This window comes from Babylonia areolata, chromosome 1 (assembly GCF_041734735.1).
Source record: "Babylonia areolata isolate BAREFJ2019XMU chromosome 1, ASM4173473v1, whole genome shotgun sequence".
NCBI lineage: Eukaryota > Metazoa > Mollusca > Gastropoda > Neogastropoda > Buccinidae > Babylonia > Babylonia areolata.
In genome coordinates this window covers 1,666,517-1,694,487 of record NC_134876.1, presented here as the reverse complement: position 1 = coordinate 1,694,487, position 27,971 = coordinate 1,666,517, and the positions used below count along the sequence as shown (strand labels likewise).

The following is a 27,971-nucleotide window of genomic DNA, read 5'->3' as shown; positions in this document are numbered from 1 at the left end:
ACTTTTTATTGGAACGGTCAGTCATATTCGTCCACATCATGCGTAAAAGTATGCAAAATGTTAACTGCAAAAATACAATGGAGCATAACACCACATAATGCCCCAGTGAGTAGCTACTCAGCAGTTGCTCATGATCTCATCTGGCTGGGCCCTCCTGGCAACCTGACACTGACAATTTCATGTGGACTGCTGGCACAAGTGAGGAGGAGGAGGGAGGGGGGACACTGTGATAGTAACGTGAATCTCTCTCTCTCTCTCTCTCTCTCTCTCTCTCTCTCTCTCTCTCTCTCTCTCTCTCTCTCTGTCACACTGATGGGAGTGGGAGAATTGTGCTGTTAAACTTGAATACAAGTGCTGAATTATTGCAATCGGCTGTATGCACTCCAATTCTGATGCAGCCAAAAGATTCTTTTAAAATACATAGATTGTCTGGGTCAGAATTACAATACAATAGTATATGTCTCACAATCCCTTTCATTTTCTTTTTTTCCCCCATTGTACCTGCTAGATTTTATCTACCAGAGAAACCCCGTAAAAGACACTAATTTGTAATGGTAAACAGGCCTTCCACATTCAAAGAATATTCTTCACATGGATGTATGTGGTCCAGGATCAAACCTGAATTCGTTGTCATTTTACTGGGGTTGTTTTAACGGGAGAAGCTGTTACCATTTGTTCCTACACATAATCATACCTGTTTTGTATCAGCATAAAAAAAAGTTTCTAAACGCAGAAGAAACATACACATTGACCACCGGTGTTACCAGTTTCATAAATATGATATTTCCAAGCAGTCAGCTTCAGTTTGAACGTAGCATCACATTTGTAATGCACACCACAAAAGCAACTTAAAATGACTCGGACCTTTTTCGGAAATCGAAAACTTTTTTTTTTCAATAGAAAAGTCTTCCCAGGCAGGAACGTTCAGCAGACTTCTGGTGACTCAAAATCTTTGCAAAATGTCTCTTTCGCGAACTGGAAGTTATGGAACTGGTTTTCCTAGCTCTGACAAATATCGTAGTGCGCTCACTGTCCATCTATTCCTTAGCGTTTCAGTCATTCCACTGATGCAGGCTAAATGTAGTGTTACACATCTCCCTGTCTTTCAAGACCTAAGTCCCATCATGGACACAACCAGGAAACGTTTCACATATTTGTTAGATAAGTACCGCACCAACTTGTTTTCAAGCTATGCTCGATTTACTATTTAGTATGCAAGCTATGGAAGACGTGAACCAGCAAAGATACGAGAGAAGATCCAAGCATCTTTTTTGTGGATAATTTGATGGAAATATATCTCTTGTCCTGTCTTCTCTCATTATTGTCTTTGATTCCTTGACTGCCGCTGACAAGTATGTTTGTCTGTGAAGGGCTGTCACCTCACTATGAAGACAGAGCTTGCAGATCAGGATGTCACTGAAGGGCTGTCACCTCACTGTGAAGACAGAGCTTACAGGTCAGGATGTCACTGAAGGGCTGTCACCTCACTATGAAGACAGAGCTTGCAGATCAGGATGTCACTGAAGGGCTGTCACCTCACTGTGAAGACAGAGCTTACAGGTCAGGATGTCACTGAAGGGCTGTCACCTCACTGTGAAGACAGAGCTTACAGGTCAGGATGTCACTGAAGGGCTGTCACCTCACTGTGAAGACAGAGCTTACAGGTCAGGATGTCACTGAAGGGCTGTCACCTCACTGTGAAAACAGAGCTTACAGGTCAGGATGTCTGTAAAGGGCTGTCACCTCACTGTGAAGACATAGCTTACAGGTCAGGATGTCACTGAAGGGCTGTCACCTCACTGTGAAGACAGAGCTTACAGGTCAGGATGTCTGTAAAGGGCTGTCACCTCACTGTGAAGACAGAGCTTACAGGTACGGATGTCAGTGAAGGGCTGTCACCTCACTATGAAGACAGAGCTTACAGGTCAGGATGTCAGTGAAGGGCTGTCACCTCACTGTGAAGACAGAGCTTACAGGTACGGATGTCAGTGAAGGGCTGTCACCTCACTATGAAGACAGAGCTTACAGGTCAGGATGTCAGTGAAGGGCTGTCACCTCACTGTGAAGACAGAGCTTACAGGTACGGATGTCAGTGAAGGGCTGTCACCTCACTATGAAGACAGAGCTTACAGGTACGGATGTCAGTGAAGGGCTGTCACCTCACTATGAAGACAGAGCTTACAGGTCAGGATGTCTGTAAAGGGCTGTCACCTCACTGTGAAGACAGAGCTTACAGGTCAGGATGTCTGTAAAGGGCTGTCACCTCACTGTGAAGACAGAGCTTACAGGTCAGGATGTCTGTAAAGGGCTGTCACCTCACTGTGAAGACAGAGCTTACAGGTCAGGATGTCACTGAAGGGCTGTCACCTCACTATGAAGACAGAGCTTACAGGTCAGGATGTCAGTGAAGGGCTGTCACCTCACTGTGAAGACAGAGCTTACAGGTCAGGATGTCTGTAAAGGGCTGTCACCTCACTGTGAAGACAGAGCTTACAGGTCAGGATGTCTGTAAAGGGCTGTCACCTTACTGTGTAGACAGAGCTTACAGGTCAGGATGTCTGTAAAGGGCTGTCACCTCACTGTGAAGACAGAGCTTACAGGTAAGGATGTCTGTAAAGGGCTGTCACCTCATTGTGAAGACAGAGCTTACAGGTCAGGATGTCTGTAAAGGACGGTCACCTCACTGTGAAGACAGAGCTTACAGGTCAGGATGTCAGTGAAGGGCTGTCACCTCACTGTGTAGACAGAGCTTACAGGTAAGGATGTCTGTAAAGGACTGTCACCTCACTGTGTACACAGAGCTTACAGGTAAGGATGTCTGTAAAGGGCTGTCACCTCACTGTGTAGACAGAGCTTACAGGTAAGGATGTCTGTAAAGGGCTGTCACCTTACTGTGTAGACAGAGCTTACAGGTAAGGATGTCTGTAAAGGGCTGTCACCTCACTGTGAAGACAGATCTTACAGGTAAGGATGTCTGTAAAGGGCTGTCACCTCATTGTGAAGACAGAGCTTACAGGTCAGGATGTCTGTAAAGGACGGTCACCTCACTGTGAAGACAGAGCTTACAGGTCAGGATGTCAGTGAAGGGCTGTCACCTCACTGTGTAGACAGAGCTTACAGGTAAGGATGTCTGTAAAGGACTGTCACCTCACTGTGTAGACAGAGCTTACAGGTAAGGATGTCTGTAAAGGGCTGTCACCTCACTGTGTAGACAGAGCTTACAGGTAAGGATGTCTGTAAAGGACTGTCACCTCACTGTGTAGACAGAGCTTACAGGTCAGGATATCTGTAAAGGACTGTCACCTCACTGTGAAGACAGAGCTTACAGGTCAGGATGTCAGTGAAGGGCTGTCACCTCACTGTGAGGACAGAGCTTACAGGTCAGGATGTCAGTGAAGGGCTGTCACCTCACTGTGAGGACAGAGCTTACAGGTCAGGATGTCAGTGTAGGGCTGTCACCTCACTGTGAAGACAAAGCTTACAGGTCAGGATGTCAGTGTAGGGCTGTCACCTCACTGTGAAGACAGAGCTTACAGGTCAGGATGTCAGTGAAGGGCTGTCACCTCACTGTGAGGACAGAGCTTACAGGTCAGGATGTCAGTGTAGGGCTGTCACCTCACTGTGAAGACAAAGCTTACAGGTCAGGATGTCAGTGTAGGGCTGTCACCTCACTGTGAAGACAAAGCTTACAGGTCAGGATGTCAGTGTAGGGCTGTCACCTCACTGTGAAGACAGAGCTTACAGGTCAGGATGTCAGTGAAGGGCTGTCACCTCACTGTGAGGACAGAGCTTACAGGTCAGGATGTCAGTGTAGGGCTGTCACCTCACTGTGAAGACAAAGCTTACAGGTCAGGATGTCAGTGTAGGGCTGTCACCTCACTGTGAAGACAAAGCTTACAGGTCAGGATGTCACTGAAGGGCTGTCACCTTACTGTGAAGACAGAGCTTACAGGTCAGGATGTCAGTGAAGGGCTGTCACCTCACTGTGAAGACAGAGCTTACAGGTCAGGATGTTAGTTGCCATGATCTGTTTGACTCCCTCCTCATGGGACTGCATTACTATTGATGAGAAAAATCAATGACACCATTTAAAGATACACAAAATGTAGCACATGCATTTCAAATTCAAGCCACACTGATCTAATTTCACCAAGGTTCAGTGGTCAAGGAGTTAAGTTCAGTGGTCAAGGAGTTAAGTTCAGTGGTCAAGGAGTTAAGTTCAGTGGTCAAGGAGTTAAGTTCAGTGGTCAAGGAGTTAAGATGAATGTGCAGTCTTTTCTGTTTGTCTCACTCCCCATTTCAGCACAAAACAACCAGTGCTTTCACCCACACCCACACATCGGCTGTAATCAGGACTTGGTGCTCTTGCTGGCCCGGATCTGGTCGTACCTCTCGATCAGTCTGTAGTACGGGACCAGCTTGGGCTCTACGGGCGGGGGCACCTCCTCCTGAGGCTCGAAAGGGTCCCTGACTTTAGGCGGAGCTTTCAGCCCCTTGTCGATGACCTTCAGGATGTCGAACCGCTTGATCTTCTTGAGGGCCTCCCGCAGGTCCTCCACGTTGGCGCGAGTGTGGTGGCGCCTCCAGCGCTCTAGGGCCTGGCACGAGGCACGCGCCATGGAGACGCGCGCACCCTGCTCGCGCAGCTCCACCAGGTCGTGCTCGATGGTCTCGGCACCCCGCTGCGGGTAGAAGCTGAGGTTGCGGTACAGCGCCACCCAGTCCCGCTCGATGCGCGCGCTGATCTGCTTGCACACCCGGTTCATGGGGTCTGTGGACAATGGAGACATGACCATCATGTTGGAAAAAACAGAAAGTGGTTGAACACACACACACACACACACACACACACACACACACACACACACACACACACATACACACACACACACACGTTTGATGCTCTCGGTGAGTCTTTGTCTGTTTGTGGTTTTCCTCTTTTTTTTTCTTGGGGGGTGAGGGATGGGAGGGAGGGGCGTGAGGGGGTTGGGGGGAGGAGAGGGTACATTTTTCTCCTTTCGTTGTTACACAGCATGTTAGCACTTCTATGTATCTGTTCAAATTGGTTAAAAAAAGTTTTTGTTTGCTCGTCTGTTCTTCTTGCTCCTCTTCTCTCTCTCTCTCTCTGTGCGCACGGGCGCGTGTGTGTGAGAGAGAGAGAGAGAGAGAGAGAGAGAGAGGGAGAGAGAGAGAGAGAGAGAGAGAGAGAGAGAGAGAGAGAGAGAGAGAGAGAGAGAGAGAGAGTGTGTGTGTCTCTGTGTGTAAAAGTTTTGGCGCGCGAGCAAGCGGATTTTTTTTTTCATGCAACCTTTCTTGCGATATCTTCACTGGCCACCGACCATGACTTGATTTGGAAGGTCTTACCTCTAACCTCGCTCTTGGATCTGACAGTCTTGGTTCCAAAGGGAACGCTGTAGTACAGCTTTTCCGTGGCGTCGTTGGCTGTCTTGCATAGCAACACCTTCCTTGCTAGCTGGGAGGCTTCCTCTATCTCTGCGAATTCCTGGAACACAAGAGAGCACCAACTGGATGAAGATGGGGCGAAAAGAAAAGAGCTGTCAGTGATACACATAAACTGACAGAACACAAGACAGCGCCAATTAGACAAAGATAGGGCGAAAAAGAGAGTTGTCAGTCATCTGCAAAAAAGGACTCTTCTTCCTTCTCCCTACACTTTATCTGAACTCCCCAATGTCTTCTCCTCTTTCTTTTTCGACAAAGTCCAAAATATTCGTACCATCTTAGACCAAATGTCTTTCCAACCTGTTCATCCTGATCCTCAGTTCAGCGGCACTCCTCTCCATTCCTTTAATCCATTGACTGAAACAGACGTTCATGAAATCCTGAAAGAAATGACAATAAAATCCTGTGAGCTCGATCCTATACCAGCCTCGGTCTTTTCCCAGTGTGTCTCACATCTCCCCACAATCACCAATATTGTCAACTCATCCCTTCTCACTGGAACGTTTCCATCCACTTTCAAAACTGCAATCGTCCGGCCTCTTCTGAAGAAACCCAACCTTGTCGCAAACATTTTGAAAAACTATCGACCAGTTTTTAATCTTCCATTCATGTCCAAACTCCTTGAAAAAGGTGTCCTCAAGCAGCTCAACAACCACCTTTGTTTCAACAATCTCATCCATCCATTTCAGTCTGCCTATCGCGCTGACCACAGCACCGAAACCACTCTCCTCCACATTCTGAGCAATCTACTGATAGCGTCCTACTCAGGAAAAATGTCCCTTCTCACTCTTCTCGATTTGTCAGCCGCCTTTGACACGATAGACCATTCAATCCTTTCCCGTCTTCATTTTACATTTGGTATCAACGGCACTGTCCTAAACTGGTTCAAATCTTATCTCACTGATCGATTCCAGTCTGTCATTGTTGATCATTTCCAATCTCAACCCGTTAAAATCGAACATGGAGTCACACAGGGATATGTTATAGGCCCAGTGCTCTTCACACAGTACACTGCTCCTCTCGCTGAAATTATCAACCGCCATAATGTCAGTCATCATTCGTATGCTGATGACACTCAACTCCAGAAGAGTGATACCCCTGAAAAATTGTTGTCGCTCTTGCAAGAAACATCCAACTGCTTCCTGGACATTATAAACTGGATGACTCGAAATAAGTTACAATTGAGCGCGGACAAAACTGAAGCAATGATCATAGGAACTAAACAAAAACTGTCTTCCATCACAATTGACACAATTAAACTTGGCTGTACATCCATCCCTCTTTCCACGTCAGTCAGGAACCTCGGTGTTGTCCTTGACAATACACTGTCCATGCAAAAATTTATCAGTCAGACATGTCAGTCCTGCTACTGTCAGCTGCGGTGCATCAGTGCCATCCGGAAATATCTGTCCACTGACGCAACATCTAGACTTGTCGTTTCTCTCATTCTCTCTCGCCTTGACTACTGTAACTCTTTGTTGTCTGGTTTGCCTGCTTCATCCATTCAGTCCCTTCAGCACATACAAAACTCTGCTGCCCGACTCGTCCTCAGAAAGAAAAGATCTGAGCACATAACTCCTCTTTTGCAACATCTCCACTGGCTCCCTGTCTCACACCGAATAAAGTACAAGATTAGCACTTTATGTTATAAATGTATTCACAAAACTGCCCCTTCCTATCTCTGTGGCTTCCTTCACCTCTACACTCCATCTCGCTCGCTACGATCGGCTTCGGATCCACTCTGTTTACGCATACCCAGATTCAAATACTCGACTGTTGGCCGCCGTTCTTCCTCTGTCTCTGGACCTTGCGATTGGAATGAACTTCCTCTTTCGCTTCGTCAAGTCTCCACTCTCAGCCCTTTCAAGTCAGGTCTTAAAACCCACCTCTTCCCAAAATAGCCTCCCTTGCCTGCCCTTCCTTGTCTTTTGTTTCTACAGTTTTAGAGTTATGCATGCGTGTGAATGACTGGTGCGAAAGCGCTTTGATTTGTCTCTGCACAAGATTCAGCACTATATAAATGCCATTATTATTATTATTATTATTATTATTATTATTATTATTATACACATAAACACACATAACACAAGAGAGCGCCAATTAGGTGAAGACAGGGCGAAAAAAACAGAGTTGTCAGTCATACACATAAACAGACACATACGTACAGACAGACAGACAGACAGACACACACACACACACACATACGCACATGCGCGGACGCACGTACAAGAACACATAGCGCTCGAATGCACTCATTCAACACGCCTTTCCCCTTCCTCCCACACACATGTACAATTACTCACCACTACCAACCTGTCCCCCTATCCCCCCCCCCCCCCGCCCCCCCATTTCACGCCACTCCACCTGTTCCTTGACACTCCGTTCATCCTCAGCCCTTTTCAGCTCATCGCGGGTGGACTGAATCTCTCGGTACACCTGAAATGACAACAATAACAATAACCATAACAGTGGTAATAATTATACATTAACCTAACACCTACTCTGCGGTTGTTAGTGCAGTAAACGATATAATGTTGCTTGAATAAGGTACAGAAATAAAAAAATATAACGGTTAAAGATACAAAGAAATCGCTAAACATAGTGTAATATCACTCATAACACACACACACACACACACACACACACACACACAAACACACATACACACACACACACTACACACACACACACACACATACACACACATACATTCATAACTGTGTCAGCAGCACATGTATTATGCTTATTTACTGTTTGTGTGTGTACTTTCTCCCGATAGGTTTTCTGATGTATTGCTTGAAATGATTAGTTTTCATATAGTGCCTTTCTTTTGTTTATCTTTTTTGTATGTCTGGGGGCAGGATGATGAAAAGCTGTATGAGCTTGCTCTTTTATCCTCAATAAATGTCATTTTGACTTGAGTTATCTTGGCTTGACACACACTCTCTCACACTCACATCCGCTCACTCACTCCCCACACTCATCCACAACCCACCCCCACACCGCATACTGCGCCCCAAGCTTGCTTACACACACGCACACCTACAGAGACTCACAAACACATGTACCTACCCTCCATCCACCAACTCACCTCCCCCCCACACACCCTTCCACCCACCAACCACCACCCCCACCCTTTGTCCAGCGTCCCAAGCTTGGTGTGCACCTGTGGTGATCTTGAGAAGGATCTGGCCCCTTGAGGTGACGCCACACACATACACACATCTACACCCATACTGGTGTCACCCGCCCCGACACCCCGCCCCCTCCTCCCCCACGCCCCCGCCCACATAAAGACAACAAAACAAACACACACACAACAGTTTCAATTTCACTTTCAGTTTCATTTTCTCAAGGAGGCGTCGCTGAGTTCGGACACACACACCAATGCATGCACACGCACACACACACACACACACACATGCCCACGCACACATTGCATGTGTGTGTGTGTGCGCGCGCGCACACACACACACACGCGCGCGCGCACACACACAGCACACAAAGTTGTTTCACTCTATCTTATAATGTAATACTATCTAACCCAAATGTTTTTCTTTTTATATAATAACTGATGTGTGCGTGGTGACCAGGAAGGGTGTGTGGCTATTAGTTTTTCTCTTTGATATTTGCTGGCGGGCATATCTAGTGAGCCGAAAGAGAATTTTCTGTTCTGGTTGAAGCAGACATAAAAGTATTTTGAATTGCATTGAATATACGCCACCCCACATCTGCTAGGCCTATGCCTGACAGCAGCATAACCCAACGCGCATGTCAGGCCTTGAGTGCATGTTTATATATCTGTGTACCGATCAGAAGTTGATTTTTCATAAATTTGCCAGAGGACAGTACCTTTGTTGCCATGAATTTCAGTTTCAGTGCGCCAAGTGCGTGCTGCACACGCAAATTCGGATTATCGTCTCATCCGACAGACAAGACGCTATCGGGAGAAAGGGCGAGAGCGGGATTCGAACCCACACCCTCACGGACTCTCTATATTGGCAGCTGAGCGTCTTAACCATTCTGCCACCTTCCTCCTCGACAGCTAACCAACAAAACAAACAAAAAGGAGAAAAGAAACAAGGAAAAACATACACACCTTGTCAAGCGCCCCAAGCTTGGTGTCCACCTGGGAGAGCTTGAGGCGGACCTGGGCCAGAGCCCTGACGGCGGCCGGGTAGCGCTCTTTGAGGGTCTTCAGCTCGCTGGTCAGGGTCTCGTAGGTCTCTGCCGAGGGTTCGCCGTGCTCCGACACCGCCGACCGCTTCCGGATGTTGTCGCGCCGCCTCTCTTTGAACTCCATCTCCAGCTCCATCTCGCTGATCTGCAGCCAATTATATCGTCAGCTTTAACAACAACATCAAAAGATTAAAAACAAATAAAAAAACAAACAAAGAAACAAAAACAAACAAACAAAAAAACATCACCACCAACAACAAAACAACAATTGCCCAGCAGTACGTAAAAGAACATGCATTTTATATCCTGAATGTTACAGTCATGCAATAAGCAAACGGACAAAAAAAAATCGAGAGAAAGAGAGAGAGAGAGAGAGAGAGAGAGAGAGAGAGAGAGAAGGGGTGTGTGTGTGTGTGTGGGGGGGGGGGGGGGGGGGGGGGGGCTGTAGGGGGGAGGGAGGAAGAGGAGGAGGAGGACGACGACAACGACGAACGACGACGATGACGACGAAGAAAAAGAAGAGGAAGACTGCTAATGATGAAAAATAATAACAGTTTAATGAAAGCAATTTCCCATGTAAAACATGTTCACGAATCGCACTGTACGACACACACACACACACACACACACACACACACACACACACATATATATATATATATATATATATATATATGAAAAACAAACAAACAAAAACACCAAAAAGAAAACCCCGAACAAACCACCCACTTAATTTGAATAACCGTTAATTTTGTTGTCTGCAACATGGATTTTACAATCGCAGTTTTCAATCTGTTAACGTGTTCCTGAAGCAACCGTGTGTGTGCCGTGTGTTCAGCTTGAGACCAGTTGTAGGCCATACAGAATTTTTATAACCTCCCGACTTTTAAACATTTTACGAAGACGGATGCGATGGCCGAATGGTTAGAGCGCTTGACTCTCGCCTGAGGTTCCCGAGTTCGATCCCCGGTCTAGGCGCACCTGGTGGATTAAAAATGGACATTTTTCTTATCTCCCATGTCAACGAATAATTATGCAGACCTGCTTGCTTCTGAACCCTCTTAGTGTGTATACGTGTGAAAAAGATCAAATATGCACGTTTAAGATCCTGTAATTCATGTCAGCGTTCGGTGGCTTATGGAAGCAAGAACATACCAAGCATGCACACCCACCGAAAACGGAGTATGGCTGCCAAAATGGTGGGGTAAAAACGGTCGTACACGTAAAACCCCCACTCGTACATACGAGTGAATGTGGGAGTTGCAACCCACGAACGCAGAAGAAAGAAGAAGAAGACGACGAAATTTTACGAAAGAGTCCTTATCTTTTTTTTGTGAAAACTGTATAAAGTCCGATTAAAAAGAAGAAAAAAAGAAAAGAAAAAAAAAGGGGGGGGGGGGGGGGGGACGGGGGGAAGCGGGTGTAAAAATTGCAAGCGATAGGTGAAAGAAGAATCTGCATTTCACATCCAGAATTTTACAGTTATGTATTGGTATCATGAAAATTTTATGTATTTGTCAGAGCAAGTGCGTCCACATGCGCGTATGTGCGGCGTGTGCGCGTGCGTAGACGTGTATGTGCACGAGCGTGCGTGTAATGCGAACGGTAACTTTAAGCTCCTGCATTACATTTCACATAATATGTTTTGGTACTGGGCAAAATACAACATCTAAGGCTTTGTATACTAGGTCTGTGGTAGAACTCACTTCGTTCACCAGAGAGACTTCATCGATGCGGAGACTCTCCTCCTTCTCCCTCATGTTCTGCAGCTCGCGGGACAGTCTGGCACGGTCACCCTCCAGCTTGGTCACTGCATACGTCATGCTGTGGCACTTCTCACGTGTCTCGCGCAAATCCTGTCACACAGTGAATGCCAGTAGGTCATCCATCGGGCCATGGCTTCTGGCGGATGGCTAAGTGAAGAAATGACAGCACAGGAAATCGTTAAGAACAAAACGTTTGACTACACAATGCTGGAAATGAGAAGCTTTATTTCATAATACGCTCCTCGGTCATAGTTGCACAAAGTTTGAATGCTTGTAATGAAAACGAAGAGTTATTGTGCACGTCCCTTTGTCTGGTGGATGACATCAGAAGACTCAGCTGAAAGTGACATGAATATTGACAATACTTGGAAGGTGATAGATTTCAGTGTAATTTCACAAAGAGCTAGACAGAAAAAAAAAGAAAAAAAAAGTAGCCACGTTCACCTTCCTTGTTACAGAGTGACATCAGGATCAGTTTGAGGCCCAGCTTTGGCATGCCACTGTATCCTCCAGACACTCAACTCTGATTTCCATCACTCCATCATGGTGTGAATGGGTACCTGACTTCGGTCGTGGGAAGTTAAGACGGCGAAGGACAAGACTGGGCCTCGCCTTCCAATGCCGAGCCCGAGACACAGTGGATACGAAAACACTGCCCCAATACCCGTAAACAACTATGGGACCTTTAACATTTTTCTTAACTCTGTCATGCCCCGCTACGTTACCAACACCACTACCGTCATCAAGACAACCCTCTTCCCCCCCGACACACACACACACCCACACCCTCCCTCTCACCTTCATCTTCTCCTCCTTGAGTTTCTCCAGCTCGGTCAGATCGTTCTTGACGTAGGCGGCGTAGTTCTCGTCCGTGTCCAGCCAGGTGGTCAGCACGGACAGGGCACTGCGGATGTGCGTGCAGGCGTCCGTGAAGAGCACGAGAAACAGCAGCTTGTTCATGTCGTAGCGCGAGCACAGCGCCGCCACTGGGGGACTGGAAGCACAATCAGTGTTTTCATGTGTTGTGTGGTGTAGTATAGTGTGTTGTGTGGTGTAGTATAGTGTGGTGTGGTGTGGTGTGTTGTGTTGTGTTGTGTAGTATAGTGTGGTGTGGTGTGGTGTGTTGTGTTGTGTTGTGTAGTATAGTGTGGTGTGGTGTGTTGTGTAGTATAGTGTGGTGTGGTGTGGTGTGTTGTGTTGTGTAGTATAGTGTGGTGTGTTGTGTTGTGTTGTGTTGTGTTGTGTAGTATAGTGTAGTGTGGTGTGGTGTGTAGTATAGTGTAGTGTGGTGTGTTGTGTTGTGTTGTGTAGTATAGTGTAGTGTGGTGTGGTGTGGTGTGTAGTATAGTGTAATGTGTTGTGTTGTGTTGTGTAGTGTAGTATAGTGTAGTGTGGTGTGTTGTGTTGTGTTGTGTAGTATAGTGTAGTGTAGTGTAGTGTGGTGTGGTGTGGTGTGTAGTATAGTGTAATGTGTTGTGTTGTGTTGTGTTGTGTAGTATAGTGTAGTGTGGTGTGTTGTGTTGTGTTGTGTAGTATAGTGTAGTGTAGTGTAGTGTGGTGTGGTGTGGTGTGGTGCTGTGTTGTGTTGTTGTATTGTATAATGTGTGCTACATTGTGTTATGTTGCGTTGTTGCATTGTATCGTGCTTTTTTTTTTTTTTTTTTTTTTTTTTTACTGTGCTGTGTTGTGCTGTACTGTGTGCTGTGTTGTGCTGTACTGTGTGCTGTGTTGTATTGTTGTGTTGTGCTGTGTTGTATTGTAAAATACTGTAATGTACTGCATTGTGTTGTGTTGCATTGCATAGCATTGAACTGTACTGTACTGTGTCCGTAATGTTTTGTCACAACATATTTCTCTGTGATAGATTCCGGCTGGCCTCCACCCGGAGGGCACATTTCCACACTGCAGCACCACCCACTTATTTTCTTCTTTCGTTTCTCTGCCAGTGCATTTATTTTGCTATCAAATTGAATTTTTTCTACATAATTTTGCCAGGGTCAACCTTTCTTTCGCCGTGGGATCTTTTATGTGAACTACGTGCATGGTGCACATTCGAATGACTAGCACCCAGACCACCACTCAAGGTATTGTAGGAGTGTGGGGCTGGTTTTTGTAGCGTATGCCCGATCCATCACCACCTTCTTCCAGTTTCCAGTTGCCTTCTGGCAACGTGGAAACATTAACTGCTTTTTAAAAATCTTTATCAAGATGAACTTTTAAAGCACAACAAACGGACGTGCAAATGTAACTAGTCTATATGTCTCCTGCAACCTTCAACGCAAGGCAAAAAACAAAAACAAAACAAAAACGAACATTTCTTAAACTGTCAGTGTTGTCGCTATGATATCAGGTGTTGATGCCTTTGGATCAAAGTCTCCACCTGAGCATGCCGGCTGTGATGCCGGTAGTCTTGAACTTGCTGTACAGGTTCCTGGCCGACTGAATACTCATCTCTGCCTTCTCCTTCCACACGGCGATCTGCTCCGTGTAGTGGGCAGGTGTCTCCAGGTAACAGTCCGTGTCAGCCTCGTAGAAACTGACGCAGTACCTGAAAATGGTGGCACCCGTTACAGTACCTGAAAATGGTGGCATCCGTTACAGTATCTGAGAATGACATCCGTTACAGTACCTGAAAATGGTGGCATCCGTTAAAGTACCTGAAAATGGTGGCATCCATTACAGTACCTGAAAATGGTGGAACACGTTACAGTACCTGAAAATGGTGGCATCCGTTACAGTACCTGAAAATGGTGGAACACGTTACAGTACCTGAAAATGGTGGCATCCGTTACAGTACCTGAAAATGGTGGAACACGTTACAGTACATGAAAATGTTGGAACACGTTACAGTACATGAAAATGCTGGAACACGTTACAGTACCTGAGAATGGCATCCATCAAAGTACTCAAAATGGCATCCGTCAGTCCTGAAAATGACATCCGTCACAGTACCTGAAGAATGTTACATGTGACAACAGCACACTCATAAATATCATTTATCCGGCTGATTACCTGAAAATGTCACCTGAAAATGTCATCCAACACAGTGTCTGAAAACGTCACCTTTCACAGTACCCGAAAATGTCATTCATCCCTGAAAATGTCAGTTGGAGAAAATATCACCCGTGACAACAGCCAACCCTAAAATGTCACTTGTCAAAGCACCTGAAAATATCATGTGTCACAGTGCCTAAATACACCGGGTGCCACGGCTCACATTCCGAGGAGGACGAGGGACAGGAAGATAAGGGAAAAGATCAAAAAGAAAAAAAAACCCCAAAACAAGAAAACGACGACCTGATCCTGCACCCACAGATCTTACGAAACAGTACCAACAGAAAACCAACACCAACAAAACCATAATGATGAAATCACATTCACTATCTCAAACATAACCTGCTCTTAATTTAGACCTTTAAGAAATAAGAAAACGACCAAGCAACACCAAAACAACACAACAACCTCCAGACACACAACAAACGTAACCACAATATCCAGCAGACCAAAACAATAACATCATCAACACAGACATCACACACACACACACACACACACACACACACACACACACGCACGCACGCACGCGCACGCACACACACACACACGCACACACACACACACACACGCACACCCCCCTCGCCCCCTCCCCCACCCCCTCCCACGTACACACAGCAGAGCAGCGGCCTGGTGGTAAAGCGACAAACTAGAAAGCGAGTGTCCACGTGTTCCAGTCCATTTCCGGTTCCAGGCCGGAGATTTTCACCCCCACCCACCCCCCACCCCCATCTACTAGACCTTGAGTGGTGTTCTGGGTTCTAGTCTTTCGGATGAAACGATGTGCCTAATCCCGCACACAGCATGCCATTTGTGAACAGCAACAAAAGGGCTGTCCCTGGCAACAGTTTGTAGAATAAAAACAATTTGGATGGCAAAATAAATACTCTGGCATACACAAAAAAATGAAGGAAAAAAAAGTGGCTATGCAATGTGGCGACGCACTCTGCCCGGCGAAGACAGTAGCATTCAAATTCATACAAAGAAATCTGTTGTGACCAAAAACAAAAAACCAAAACAACAACAACAACAACATCCCCCCCCCCCGTACCTTGCTATACGTATAGTTCAGCAATGATACAACAAAGCATTTTATATCAAGTTGAATCTTGTCCAGAAGACAAACCAAAGCGATTGTATACAAGTCATTTACACGCATGCACTGCTCTGAGATTCAGAGGGATGAAAGATAACACTTACGTACACATGCAAGTTTCAGTTTCAGTTTCAGTAGCTCAAGGAGGCGTCACTGCGTTCGGACAAAACCATATACGCTACACCACATCTGCCAAGCAGATGCCTGACCAGCAGCGTAACCCAACGCGCTTAGTCAGGCCTTGGGAAAAAAAAAAAAAAAAAAAAAAAAAAAAAAAAACAAAAAAACAACAACAAAAAACGGGGGAATAAATAATAGATGAGCTTGCATAAATAAATAAATAAATAAATAAATAATAATTATAATATAGAAAAAGGTAGTAGTAATAATATTAGTAATACTAATAAAATGATAATAATAAAACATAAATAAATAAATAAATAAGACAACAATGGTGATAAATAAGCAAATAAATGTAAAAAATGAAGACACACATTCACACATACACCCACACATGCATAACAGAAATGCACCAGACATGCAGTTTCACATATATGAAAGCACAGTCAAATACATATAAACGTACATGAGCTCCAACACGCACACACACACACGCATTACCGTGCACCTCCTCTACCCCCCTCCTCCACACACTCATTTCTAGTCTAAGTATCGCAGCTTCCACGGCACACACACACACACAAACACAAACACACACTCACACATGCAAACAGAAAGCCATGGACATTGTAGACTGGAAGGGGGGATGGAAGGGGGCGGGGGGGGGGGGGGGGGGGGTGGGGGGTGGGGGGGGCGATATTTGGGAAATATGTTTCAAGGAAAGACACTGGAGACAATACAATACAATAAAACCACAATATAACAAAATAACTACAACACACCACAACACACTACAGTTCAATACAGCACAGTACAGCTCCGTACCTAACCACGTTGTCCAGAAGACCCTGACAAGACTCTGTCAAGACGGACATCCTGTCAGGCAGAAAAGCCTGCATCTTGGCGAAGGCTTCCTTCAGGGCTGCCGGGTGCTTGGGGTCGTCCTTGTATCGATCAGGGTTGGTCGATTGCTTGATCATGTCTTCCACGGCGGAGAACTATAGCGTAGCCCATGGAAACGGAACGAAAGAGAAAGAAAAGATCGATTCAATGAACTAATGAAGTATGCGTCAGCTGGAGACCTGAGTTGCGTATTTTGGCGGATGTGTTGTGGTATCTGCTCAGTGGGTGGGTGCTGAATTGAGTCTGGGTGTTAACAGTTACAAAAGCACAGACGCGCGAAGGCGTATGCATACATACACGCGTATGTATGCATGGATGCATGCATGGAGAGAGAGAGAGAGAGAGAGAGAGAGAGAGAGAGAGAGAGAGAGAGAGCGACAGAAAGATAGAGAAAGAAAGACTATCTTTCCATCTATCTATCTATCTATCTAGTCTATCTATACCGACTTTGTATACGTTCAGAAGCCAAAGGGCCTTCATCATAACCTTAATGGAGTAGACGAACTTGTCTGGCTCATCCAGTCATCATCAGATCATCATCATCAGCAGCACAAAACACAATCAGTCCACTGCTGATCGCCATCACGCTGTTTATTGTATACCCCTTACCTTGTTGAGGTCCAGGAGTCGGAGGCCTTCATCAGCATCTTGACCGGGTAGACGTACTTGTCCAGCTATTATATTTATTTATTTATTCATTCATATGTTTACCTATTTATCTATGTATTTTTCTACCTTTCTACTACCCCCCCCCCACACACACACACCCACACCCACACACACCCCAGTACCTTGTTGAGGTCCAGGAGCCAGAGGGCCTTCATCAGCATCTTGACGGGGATGACATAGGTATACTTGTCTAGCTCCTCTATTTAATTATTTATTTATTCATATATTCACCTACTTATCTATTTTTCTATCTTTCTACTTACCCCCCCCCCCCCCCCATCCCCGTACCTTGTTGAAGTCCAGGAGCTAGAGGGCCTTCATCAGCATCTTGACAGGGTAGACGTACTTATCCAGCTCCTCTATTCAATTATTTATTCATTCAATTATTGACCTCCTTATCTATTTATTTTTCTATCTTTCCACTTACCCCCCCCCCCTCCTCCTCAACCCCCCCCCCCCCCCCCCAATGCCTTGTTGAGGTCCAGGAGCCAGAAGACCCTTCATCAGCATCTTGACGGGGTAGACGTAGGTATAGTTGTCCAGCTCCTCTATGTATCTATTCATACATTGACCTATTCATTTTTCTATCTTTCTACTTAACCCCACCCTTACCTTGTTGAGGTCCAGGAGCCAGAGTGCCTTCATCAGCATCTTGACGGGGTAGACGTACTTGTCCAGCTCGTCGTGCACCGTCCTCCGCTCCCCGTAGTACTCCCTCTCCAGCCGGGCCACCTTGCGCGTCAGACTCTTCAGCTCTTTCGTCACGGCCGCTCTGACGTCACGCATGGTACGTGGCGGGGCGGGCTGCTGCAGCTGACGCAGACCCTCGGGGTGGCGGCCCGGGAGTGCCGACTGCTCCGCAGCGCTCAGCCCGAAGGCCGCCTTGCTGGCCAGCGTGGGCATGCGGTGCTCCAGCACCGGTCGGAGCTGTGCGGGGATGTGATGATGATACAAGTAAGAATACCACCGCCGCCTCCGCCAACGCCATCACTGCTACAACGACTGCAGAGCTCTAGCGGCAGACGACAGAGAGCGGGTGATGTTAATCAAGAACGGATGGATGATGTAGATTCGTCTGACGGACGACAGAGAGCGGGTGATGTTAATCAAGAACGGATGGATGATGTAGATTCGTCTGACGGACGACAGAGAGCGGGTGATGTTAATCAAGAACGGATGGATGATGTAGATTCGTCTGACGGACGACAGAGAGCGGGTGATGTTAATCAAGAACGGATGGATGATGTAGATTCGTCTGACGGACGACAGAGAGCGGGTGATGTTAATCAAGAACGGATGGATGATGTAGATTCGTCTGACGGACGACAGAGAGCGGGTGATGTTAATCAAGAACGGATGGATGATGTAGATTCGTCTGACGGACGACAGAGAGCGGGTGATGTTAATCAAGAACGGATGGATGATGTAGATTCGTCTGACGGACGACAGAGAGCGGGTGATGTTAATCAAGAACGGATGGATGATGTAGATTCGTCTGACGGACGACAGAGAGCGGGTGATGTTAATCAAGAACGGATGGATGATGTAGATTCGTCTGACGGACGACAGAGAGCGGGTGATGTTAATCAAGAACGGATGGATGATGTAGATTCGTCTGACGGACGACAGAGAGCGGGTGATGTTAATCAAGAACGGATGGATGATGTAGATTCGTCTGACGGACGACAGAGAGCGGGTGATGTTAATCAAGAACGGATGGATGATGTAGATTCGTCTGACGGACGACAGAGAGCGGGTGATGTTAATCAAGAACGGATGGATGATGTAGATTCGTCTGACGGACGACAGAGAGCGGGTGATGTTAATCAAGAACGGATGGATGATGTAGATTCGTCTGACGGACGACAGAGAGCGGGTGATGTTAATCAAGAACGGATGGATGATGTAGATTCGTCTGACGGACGACAGAGAGCGGGTGATGTTAATCAAGAACGGATGGATGATGTAGATTCGTCTGACGGACGACAGAGAGCGGGTGATGTTAATCAAGAACGGATGGATGATGTAGATTCGTCTGACGGACGACAGAGAGCGGGTGATGTTAATCAAGAACGGATGGATGATGTAGATTCGTCTGACGGACGACAGAGAGCGGGTGATGTTAATCAAGAACGGATGGATGATGTAGATTCGTCTGACGGACGACAGAGAGCGGGTGATGTTAATCAAGAACGGATGGATGATGTAGATTCGTCTGACGGACGACAGAGAGCGGGTGATGTTAATCAAGAACGGATGGATGATGTAGATTCGTCTGACGGACGACAGAGAGCGGGTGATGTTAATCAAGAACGGATGGATGATGTAGATTCGTCTGACGGACGACAGAGAGCGGGTGATGTTAATCAAGAACGGATGGATGATGTAGATTCGTCTGACGGACGACAGAGAGCGGGTGATGTTAATCAAGAACGGATGGATGATGTTGATTCGTTTGACGGACGACAGAGAGCGGGTGATGTTAATCAAGAACGGATGGATGATGTTAATTCGTCTGACGGATGACAGAGGAACATTATTACTATTCATGAATGAAAAAGACAAAAAGAAAAAGTAGACGTGTGTGACAAAGGGGTAGCAACGACAGTGTGTTCAGTGCATCGCCAACATTAAAAACAGACAACAGACAACAGACACAAACAAAAACCGCCTGGCTTCCCCTTACTCCCCTACCTCACACACACACACACACACACACACACACACACACACACACACACACACACACACACAAAGAAGAAGAAGGAAGGGGGGAGGAGGAGGAAGAGGAAGAGGAGGAGGAAGGGGAGACAACAACATACCAGATCCACTCCTTCACAAACACCCAAATCGCATAACAAAGCACGCACGCGCGTGCGCCGAGATATGTCATATAGCTCTGAAGTCGCTTGAAATACGACAGTGCTAATTTCATTGGAAGATCGCTTCAAGGAAATACGTCAAATAACAACCAATATGGGATTCATAAAGTCAAAAAGGTCTTGTTTGGAATATACGATCCGTCAATAATCACCAACACTGAAAAGTCGCAGTATCAAAGAAACAAATGAGAAAGATTGATTTAAAAGCAGCAACAACATTATTTTCTATGACATGATCCTTCTAGCAAAGCAACACATTAATCGTGGCAAAATAGGAAAAGGTATGCCTTCTTTTGAGGCGTTTGAGAGTATCTTGGTAAGAGTGTTTTATGAAAAAGAGGAAGGTGGCGATACAGTGTCCATGAAGGTCTGGTTTGGGTTCTCGCCCTTTCTCTCCAGTTTGACTGGAACATCAAACTGAGCATCTGGTCATTCGGATGAGACGATAAACCGAGGTCCCATGTGAAGTGCGCGCTTAGTGTTTCCCCCCCGGCTAAAGTCTGTAGAAGAAATCCACTCTGATGGGTACACGAATGTATATTATGCATGCGCTCTGGGCCTGACTAGCGCGTTGGGTTATGCTGCTGTCAAACGTCGGCCCAACAGATATGGTGTGTTGTTTGGATTTGTCCGAACGCAGCTACACATTCTTGAGAAACTGAAAGAAGAGTTTGATATCGAAAAGTTATGCATACAAATTAATTAAATACTAACTGGTGCCATTATATGCCCATCGCTTTTAATGTCAGACTGATCACAGATGTAATATTAGGCTGCTATTTAGAGCAATAAAGTATCCATAGTGAAACTTCTGTGAAAAAAATTTCAATGTCTATTTTGGATATTTGTTTTTTTTATCTAATTCTAGAATAAATGTATAAAGTTGTGAATCACAACAACTGTGCTGGAATTGTAGTAGCCTTCATCCCTCTACCCTTATTCACTTCTCTCTGTCTCTCTCTGTTTATGTTCATCTGACAAGCTATCTCTGGGTTGTGTGTCTGGAGTCATAGTAGTCTCTCTGTCTGTCCCTGTTTATGTTCATCTGACAAGCTATCTCTGGGCTGTGTGTCTGGAGTTATAGTAGTCTGTCTGTCTCTGTTTATGTTCATCTAACAAGCTATCTCTGGGTTGTGTGTCTGGAGTTAAAGTAGTCTCTCTGTCTGTCTCTGTTTATGTTTATCTGACAAGCTATCTCTGGGCTGTGTCTGGAGTTATAGTAGTCTGTCTGTCTCTGTTTATGTTCATCTGACAAGCTATCTCTGGGTTGTGTGTCTGGAGTCATAGTAGTCTCTCTGTCTCTCTCTGTTTATGTTCATCTGACAAGCTATCTCTGGGCTGTGTCTGGAGTTAAAGTAGTCTCTCTGTCTGTCTCTGTTTATGTTTATCTGACAAGCTATCTCTGGGCTGTGTGTCTGGAGTCATAGTAGTCTGTCTGTCTGTCTCTGTTTATGTTCATCTGACAAGCTGTCTCTGGGCTGTGTGTCTGGAGTTAAAGTAGTCTCTCTGTCTGTCTCTGTTTATGTTCATCTGACAAGCTATCTCTGGGATGTGTGTCTGGAGTTATAGTAGTCTGTCTGTCTGTCTCTGTTTATGTTCATCTGACAAGCTATCTCTGGGCTGTGTGTCTGGAGTTAAAGTAGTCTCTCTGTCTGTCTCTGTTTATGTTCATCTGACAAGCTATCTCTGGGTTGTGTGTCTGGAGTTAAAGTAGTCTCTCTGTCTGTCTCTGTTTATGTTCATCTGACAAGCTATCTCTGGGCTGTGTCTGGAGTTAAAGTAGTCTCTCTGTCTGTCTCTGTTTATGTTTATCTGACAAGCTATCTCTGGGCTGTGTGTCTGGAGTTAAAGTAGTCTCTCTGTCTGTCTCTGTTTATGTTCATCTGACAAGCTATCTCTGGGTTGTGTGTTTGGAGTTATAGTAGTCTGTCTGTCTCTGTTTATGTTCATCTAACAAGCTATCTCTGGGCTGTGTGTCTGGAGTTAAAGTAGTCTCTCTGTCTGTCTCTGTTTATGTTCATCTGACAAGCTATCTCTGGGCTGTGTCTGGAGTTAAAGTAGTCTGTCTGTCTGTCTCTGTTTATGTTCATCTGACAAGCTATCTCTGGGTTGTGTGTCTGGAGTCATAGTAGTCTGTCTGTCTCTGTTTATGTTCATCTGACAAGCTATCTCTGGGTTGTGTGTCTGGAGTTATAGTAGTTTGTCTGTCTCTGTTTATGCTCATCTGACAAGCTATCTCTGGGTTGTGTGTCTGGAGTTATAGTAGTCTGTCTGTCTCTGTTTATGCTCATCTGACAAGCTATCTCTGGGTTGTGTGTCTGGAGTTATAGTAGTCTGTCTGTCTGTCTCTGTTTATGTTCATCTGACAAGCTATCTCTGGGCTGTGTGTCTGGAGTTATAGTAGTCTGTCTGTCTGTCTCTGTTTATGTTCATCTGACAAGCTATCTCTGGGTTGTGTGTCTGGAGTCATAGTACTCTCTCTCTCTCTCTCTCTCTCTCTCTCTCTCTCTCTCTCTCTCTCTCTCTCTCTCTCTCCTGTTTTCTTTCTTTCAGAGTATATCTGGTTTGAGCCATAAAATGTGGTATTTCAAAATCATGAAGGCGAGGCATAACAGAGCTATCGGAGCGAATGGCGATCGAATACAAACATGTATATTGAATGCTGTGACAGAAACAGTTGCTGTTTTCTGCATTTTTATATTCATTCAATTTCCAAATATAAAAAAAGAGAGAAGGAGCCATCGAGTTTCTTACAACGCATACCTTTTCTTTGAGATCTTCAGTTATCAGTTCCTCCTTGTCTTTTGGGAAAAGCCTGGATCTGGGTGTGTCTCTTGGGGTGATGCTCTTTCCCCGGGGAGTGTTTTCTGGGGTAACGCCTGTCCCACGGGGAGTGCCGCGAGGTGATTTGGACAAAGGGGCCAAAAAGGGCAGCTTGCTCGTGGACGGTCCCCCACCCAGAAACCGCACCCGCTTCGTGGGCTTGAACTCAACCATTTTGAACTAATGGTAATGACTGTTGTTTTTTAATTTACTTTTCAACTCGGAGGGAAGGTATTACAGTCACCACCCGAACAATCCAACAAGGCGAATGCTTCTCCTTTTGTGTCTTTTACAACATTCTGCAGACCACGGAGACGTGAGTGATTCAGTTCTTTAATGGTTCATCACAGCTCCACGTCCTTTGAGTTTTCTCTTTCGGTTTTAGTTTGGTTTTTCCATTGTCACTGTCAAACTGGGAAAACTAGCTGCATACTAAGCTTTAAACGCCGACTGGAAAATTAAAATCAGAATGCGACGAATTGGATCAGAATTCATCCAGGTCACAGAATAAACAAATGCAGAATAGAAGAATAGAGATCCATAATGCACACACAAGAGCAATTCAACTCTGTGCTAAAATTTCAGGAAGACAAAGTCAGCAAAGCAGAAGAGTCTGCCTGTGGTCATTTCACTGCGTTGAATGGACACGGGTGTGTGATCAGACAACAGACAACCACCGCATGAACTCCAGTAAAAGACAACCAGCGCATGAACTCCAGTAACTAACAACTGAATGTTTCGGGTTGCAGCCCTCCCCAAGTCCCCAAACGCTGTGGCCAACCCACACTAATCTCACACCTCTTGTGTGCATTAATCCTCGCTAATCCTACTCGAACGCAAGTCAAGCGTTCACGATTTCCGTTGAAACCGTTACAGTTGATCAAACAGAAGTTGACACGAATTGTGGCTGCTTTGTTTGACAACAGGAAAGCTCGGGTGAAATGCTTGTGGCAAACGTACACATCTAGAAGAGTTCTCTAGTGTATGTCTGTTTCGGTGTTTACGTCTTTCCAAGAGGTGCCTCTGGTATCGTTTCTTTCCGTACAATCCTTTGCACGAGAGATTACAATGACTGTCAAATGCTGTGCCGTAGCGACTGTCGAACCCAGTAGCTACATGTAACAAGGCAAACACAAACAAGGAAACAAAGTGAAGGATTTTCCACTCTCTCAGGTCAACACTCTCTGCTCCTTCAGGTACTTGAACCTCATTCGTGCGAAAATGTCTGCAGCCAAAAATAGACATTCAGCCAACAGATGAAAAACGTTCTGAGCTTTATGTAAAAACAACGACACAACAAACGAAACCAAACCAAACAACAACAGGCAACAACAACAACAACAAAAATTCAAAACACATTCGGTCAAAAGATAGCGCGATGGAAAACAGCAGCTACCATTGATAGATAATTCTAAAGGTGGAGATAATACGTATTTGAAATTACCATAAACCGTCCAAAAAAACTGTGCATAAAGGCCGAAAGAAACTCCAGTTTATTACCAAGGAACAGTAGAGTGCAGCTGAGGTTTCTGACGAGGGGATTTTTGAATAAAAAACAAACAAACCAACTGACAGACCTCCCTTAAAACTGAAGAGCCGCTCGGGTCAAAATATAATTGCAATAAGGACATATCTTTTGTGTGTGCGTGTGTGAGCGCGCGCGCACGCCTCCGAATGTCTGTATATATGTTTGGCCAGCAATGGATCAAACTCAATGTGAGTAACATTGCATTAGTGACTGATTCCTTTTATGTTTTGACCACAGTAAAACGAGCATTTTCTGGTCAATGACCAGTTATCTAGAAACAATCAAATAATGTCATTCCAAAAGAATATTATTGACCCTTTTCGTTAAATTGCGATGTACCTGTTGCTGTGTATGCTTGATACTGACGATCAAATATTATTGACCCTTTTCGTTAAATTGCGATGTACCTGTTGCTATTTATGCTTGATACTGACGATCAGGAGATGCCATGTTCGTCTTTGTGGTTGCTCTTTGTTCACAACGAAGGAAGGTACGAGTGCATAAGTCACACACACACACACACACACACACACACACACACACACACACACACACACACACACAAACACGCGCGCGCGCGCGCGCGCGCGCTAACATAACTGCAATGTCGTTCCACCTAACTTGAAAAGTGCAGTAACTGACAACCCGAATCAGACATTCATTGCCAGGAAAGACCACCAGTACATAAAATATAGCCTACTAACATACGCAGCAGACAGTGAAGTCTGCATTGCCATTCCTCAGTGTTTCGTCAGAAGAGAGAATGTATCATCATTTGCCAACCCTAACACGCTGCAGCACTGACACAGAAAACCCCTGCGTTTGTCTTGGTGCAGCAGTTCCACAATCTGACTTCGTTGCCAAATCCTTATTGTACAACTGCATGAAAGAAACAGGACTTGGTAATCCCTTTGCAAGAACTGTAACGGGCTGGGGACCTGATTGAGCCGGAAATCCATTTTGGATTGTTTTAGTGTCCTGTGCGTATATTTGAACGTGTGTGTGTGTGTGTGTGTGTGTGTGTGTGTGTGTGTGTGTGTGTGTGTGTGTGTGTGTGTGTGTGTGTGTGTGTGTGTGTGTGTGTGTGTGTGTTGGAGTTGGGGGGGGGGGAGGAGAAGCAAGAATGGTAGATTAATGAATGTGATAATGCAACAATGGCTCCACGAATTGCAATGACGAAAGCTTCGTTTGTTTTTGTTCCATAGTCAAACGTATATACAGACATTAGCTGGTGTGCATGCGTATTCACACACACACACACACACACACACACACACACACACACACACACACACACACACACAGTGACACACACACACACACACACACACACACACACAGAGTGGCAGACACACACACACACAGTGACACACACACACACACAGTGACACACACACACACACACAGTGACACACACACACACACACACAGAGTGGCAGACACACACACACACAGTGACACACACACACACACAGTGACACACACACACACACACACACACGCACGTTCGCCTACAGGTAAAGATTTAACAATCGAAGCGGATTTTTTCCCATAATTATTTTTCATTGACAAGTCTTGTGTTTTTGGTTGTTTTTTTTAATTTTTTTTATCCATTTATCTATTTCATTTTATTTTTTACGTGCGAAAAATGGATGCTGCATGCGGCACCTCAGTTGATTTTCTCATGCTAAAGACCAACACGCTGGCTAATAATACACAAGATTCTTGTAGGCTAGTAGAGGGGTGGGGGTGGGGGTTGGGAGAGGGGAGCGGGGTTGGGAAGAGAGAGGGGGTGTGAGCGGGAGATATATATATGTGTGTGTGTGTGTGTGTGGGGGGGGGGGGGGGAGTTGAGGAGGGGAAGTAAAACTCTCAGTCCTTGCGGGAATCAACCCCACGACCCTTTCCGCCTGTCTCACGGCCGCAGCTCCAACACACCGAGAAGTAAAAGCGGAACGGGGCGCAGGAGAAGGAAGAGGAGGAGGAGGAGGAGGAGGAGGAGAAGGAGGAGTATGAGGAGGAGGAGGAGGAGGAGGAGGGTTAAGGAGACTGCTCTTCAGTTAAAAGAGGGATTTTCATCCTGATTGACTTCCGGAATCCTCGGGGCATTTTTATCCTTCATACTCGATGTGGGTGCAATTACCGCATCGGTGTTCAAATCCACCACGCGAGACTTAAGCAAACGTGAAGACGGAAATGAGTTAATGTGGCTGAATTATCTGTCAACTAACTGTGTTCAGTTATCGATTATAGATGATTACGTTTATGCTGTGGGGTTTTCCAGTGGTGTTATTGAGGCACTTCACGCACCTGTGATTAGCAGGTCGTTGAAGGAGTATTCAAACACTTAAGATCTGTCTTTGTCTCCCCTCCTCTCCTCCACCCTCCCTCCCTCTCTCTCTCTCTCGTACTAATGCGTGGGTGAGCGCGCGATTGTCTGTGTGTATGCATGTGCGTGAGTGCGTGCTTATCCACGTCCATATTGCAAAACGATGTTGTATGAACGTGGCTAGTTTAACCAAAACAACCCTCCCAAAAACAAAACAAAACAAAACAAAAAAAAACAACAACAAAAAACAACAACCCCAAAACAAAAAAAAAAAAACAAAAAAAAAAAAAAAAAAAGAAGAAAAAAAGGAAGAGTTATTTTCCTTCATTGTTCAGTTTTAAGGCCCCCATAAGTGTTTTAATATTCATCTGCTCTCTAGTTATAATCATCACCATCATCTTCATAACAACAAGACCAACAACAACAATAACGATACTACTACTACCACAACTACTACTACTATTACTACTACTACTACTACTAAATCACTATTATTATTATAATGATAATAATATAGGATTATTATCATTCTTATTATTGCTATTTTTCTTCTTCTTCTTCTTCTTCTTCTTCTTCTTATTATTATTATTATTAATCTTCCTACTTATCTAGTTTTGCAGTATGAAAGGGGTGCAAATCCGACCACTTACACGTTCTGTGTTGTTGTTTTTTCTCTAGGTCTGCACGCATTGGTATGGGCAGTAGGTAAGATGTGTGAGTGAGGGGGGAATAGGTCTGACCGTTACAGATCGATACGCAAGCAGTGGTGATCAATACCGCATCGATCTTGTTCACCGCGATGGAACACCGGCCGGCGGTGTTGAAAGAAAACGCCACGGCGGGCGGCAACAGGCTTGATAAACCGGCACGCATACAAAGTGGCAGCGGTGTCGTTAATCGTACGTGTGTTGGCTCCCTTTTATCTGGAAAGCTGTGCCGGCTCTCTCTCTCTCTGTGTATCTCTCTCTCTCTCTCTCTCTCTCTCTGTCTTCGTTATATATTTTCGTAATATTCCGAGGCAGTTTCATTGGCTGTTTTGAATTGTTTGAACGTGTACATGCATATTGCGAAATGAGTGGAGTAATGGGGCCACTTTGATGATATTCCAGAGGCAATTTCGTTGATTATTTTCATTTTGGTTTGAGCGTGTGCGTGCATC

General features: G+C 45.4%; 1 protein-coding gene across 1 annotated transcript in view; it reads right to left on the bottom strand.

The window, feature by feature from the left end:
- Positions 1-15: 15 nt before the first annotated feature.
- The window catches only part of LOC143295903 (uncharacterized), a 44,893-nt gene continuing 16,937 nt past the window's right edge, over positions 16-27,971 (bottom strand). Inside the window, exons 2-10 of the mRNA XM_076607623.1 lie at positions 17,863-18,177; positions 16,504-16,676; positions 13,789-13,956; positions 12,207-12,402; positions 11,349-11,498; positions 9,563-9,787; positions 7,828-7,899; positions 5,365-5,503; positions 16-4,771 (exon numbers count right to left, since the gene is read on the bottom strand). Coding sequence (XP_076463738.1) covers positions 4,350-4,771; positions 5,365-5,503; positions 7,828-7,899; positions 9,563-9,787; positions 11,349-11,498; positions 12,207-12,402; positions 13,789-13,956; positions 16,504-16,676; positions 17,863-18,177 — 1,860 coding nt within the window. The 3' untranslated portion in view covers positions 16-4,349. The remainder of the gene's footprint in view (positions 4,772-5,364; positions 5,504-7,827; positions 7,900-9,562; positions 9,788-11,348; positions 11,499-12,206; positions 12,403-13,788; positions 13,957-16,503; positions 16,677-17,862; positions 18,178-27,971) is intronic.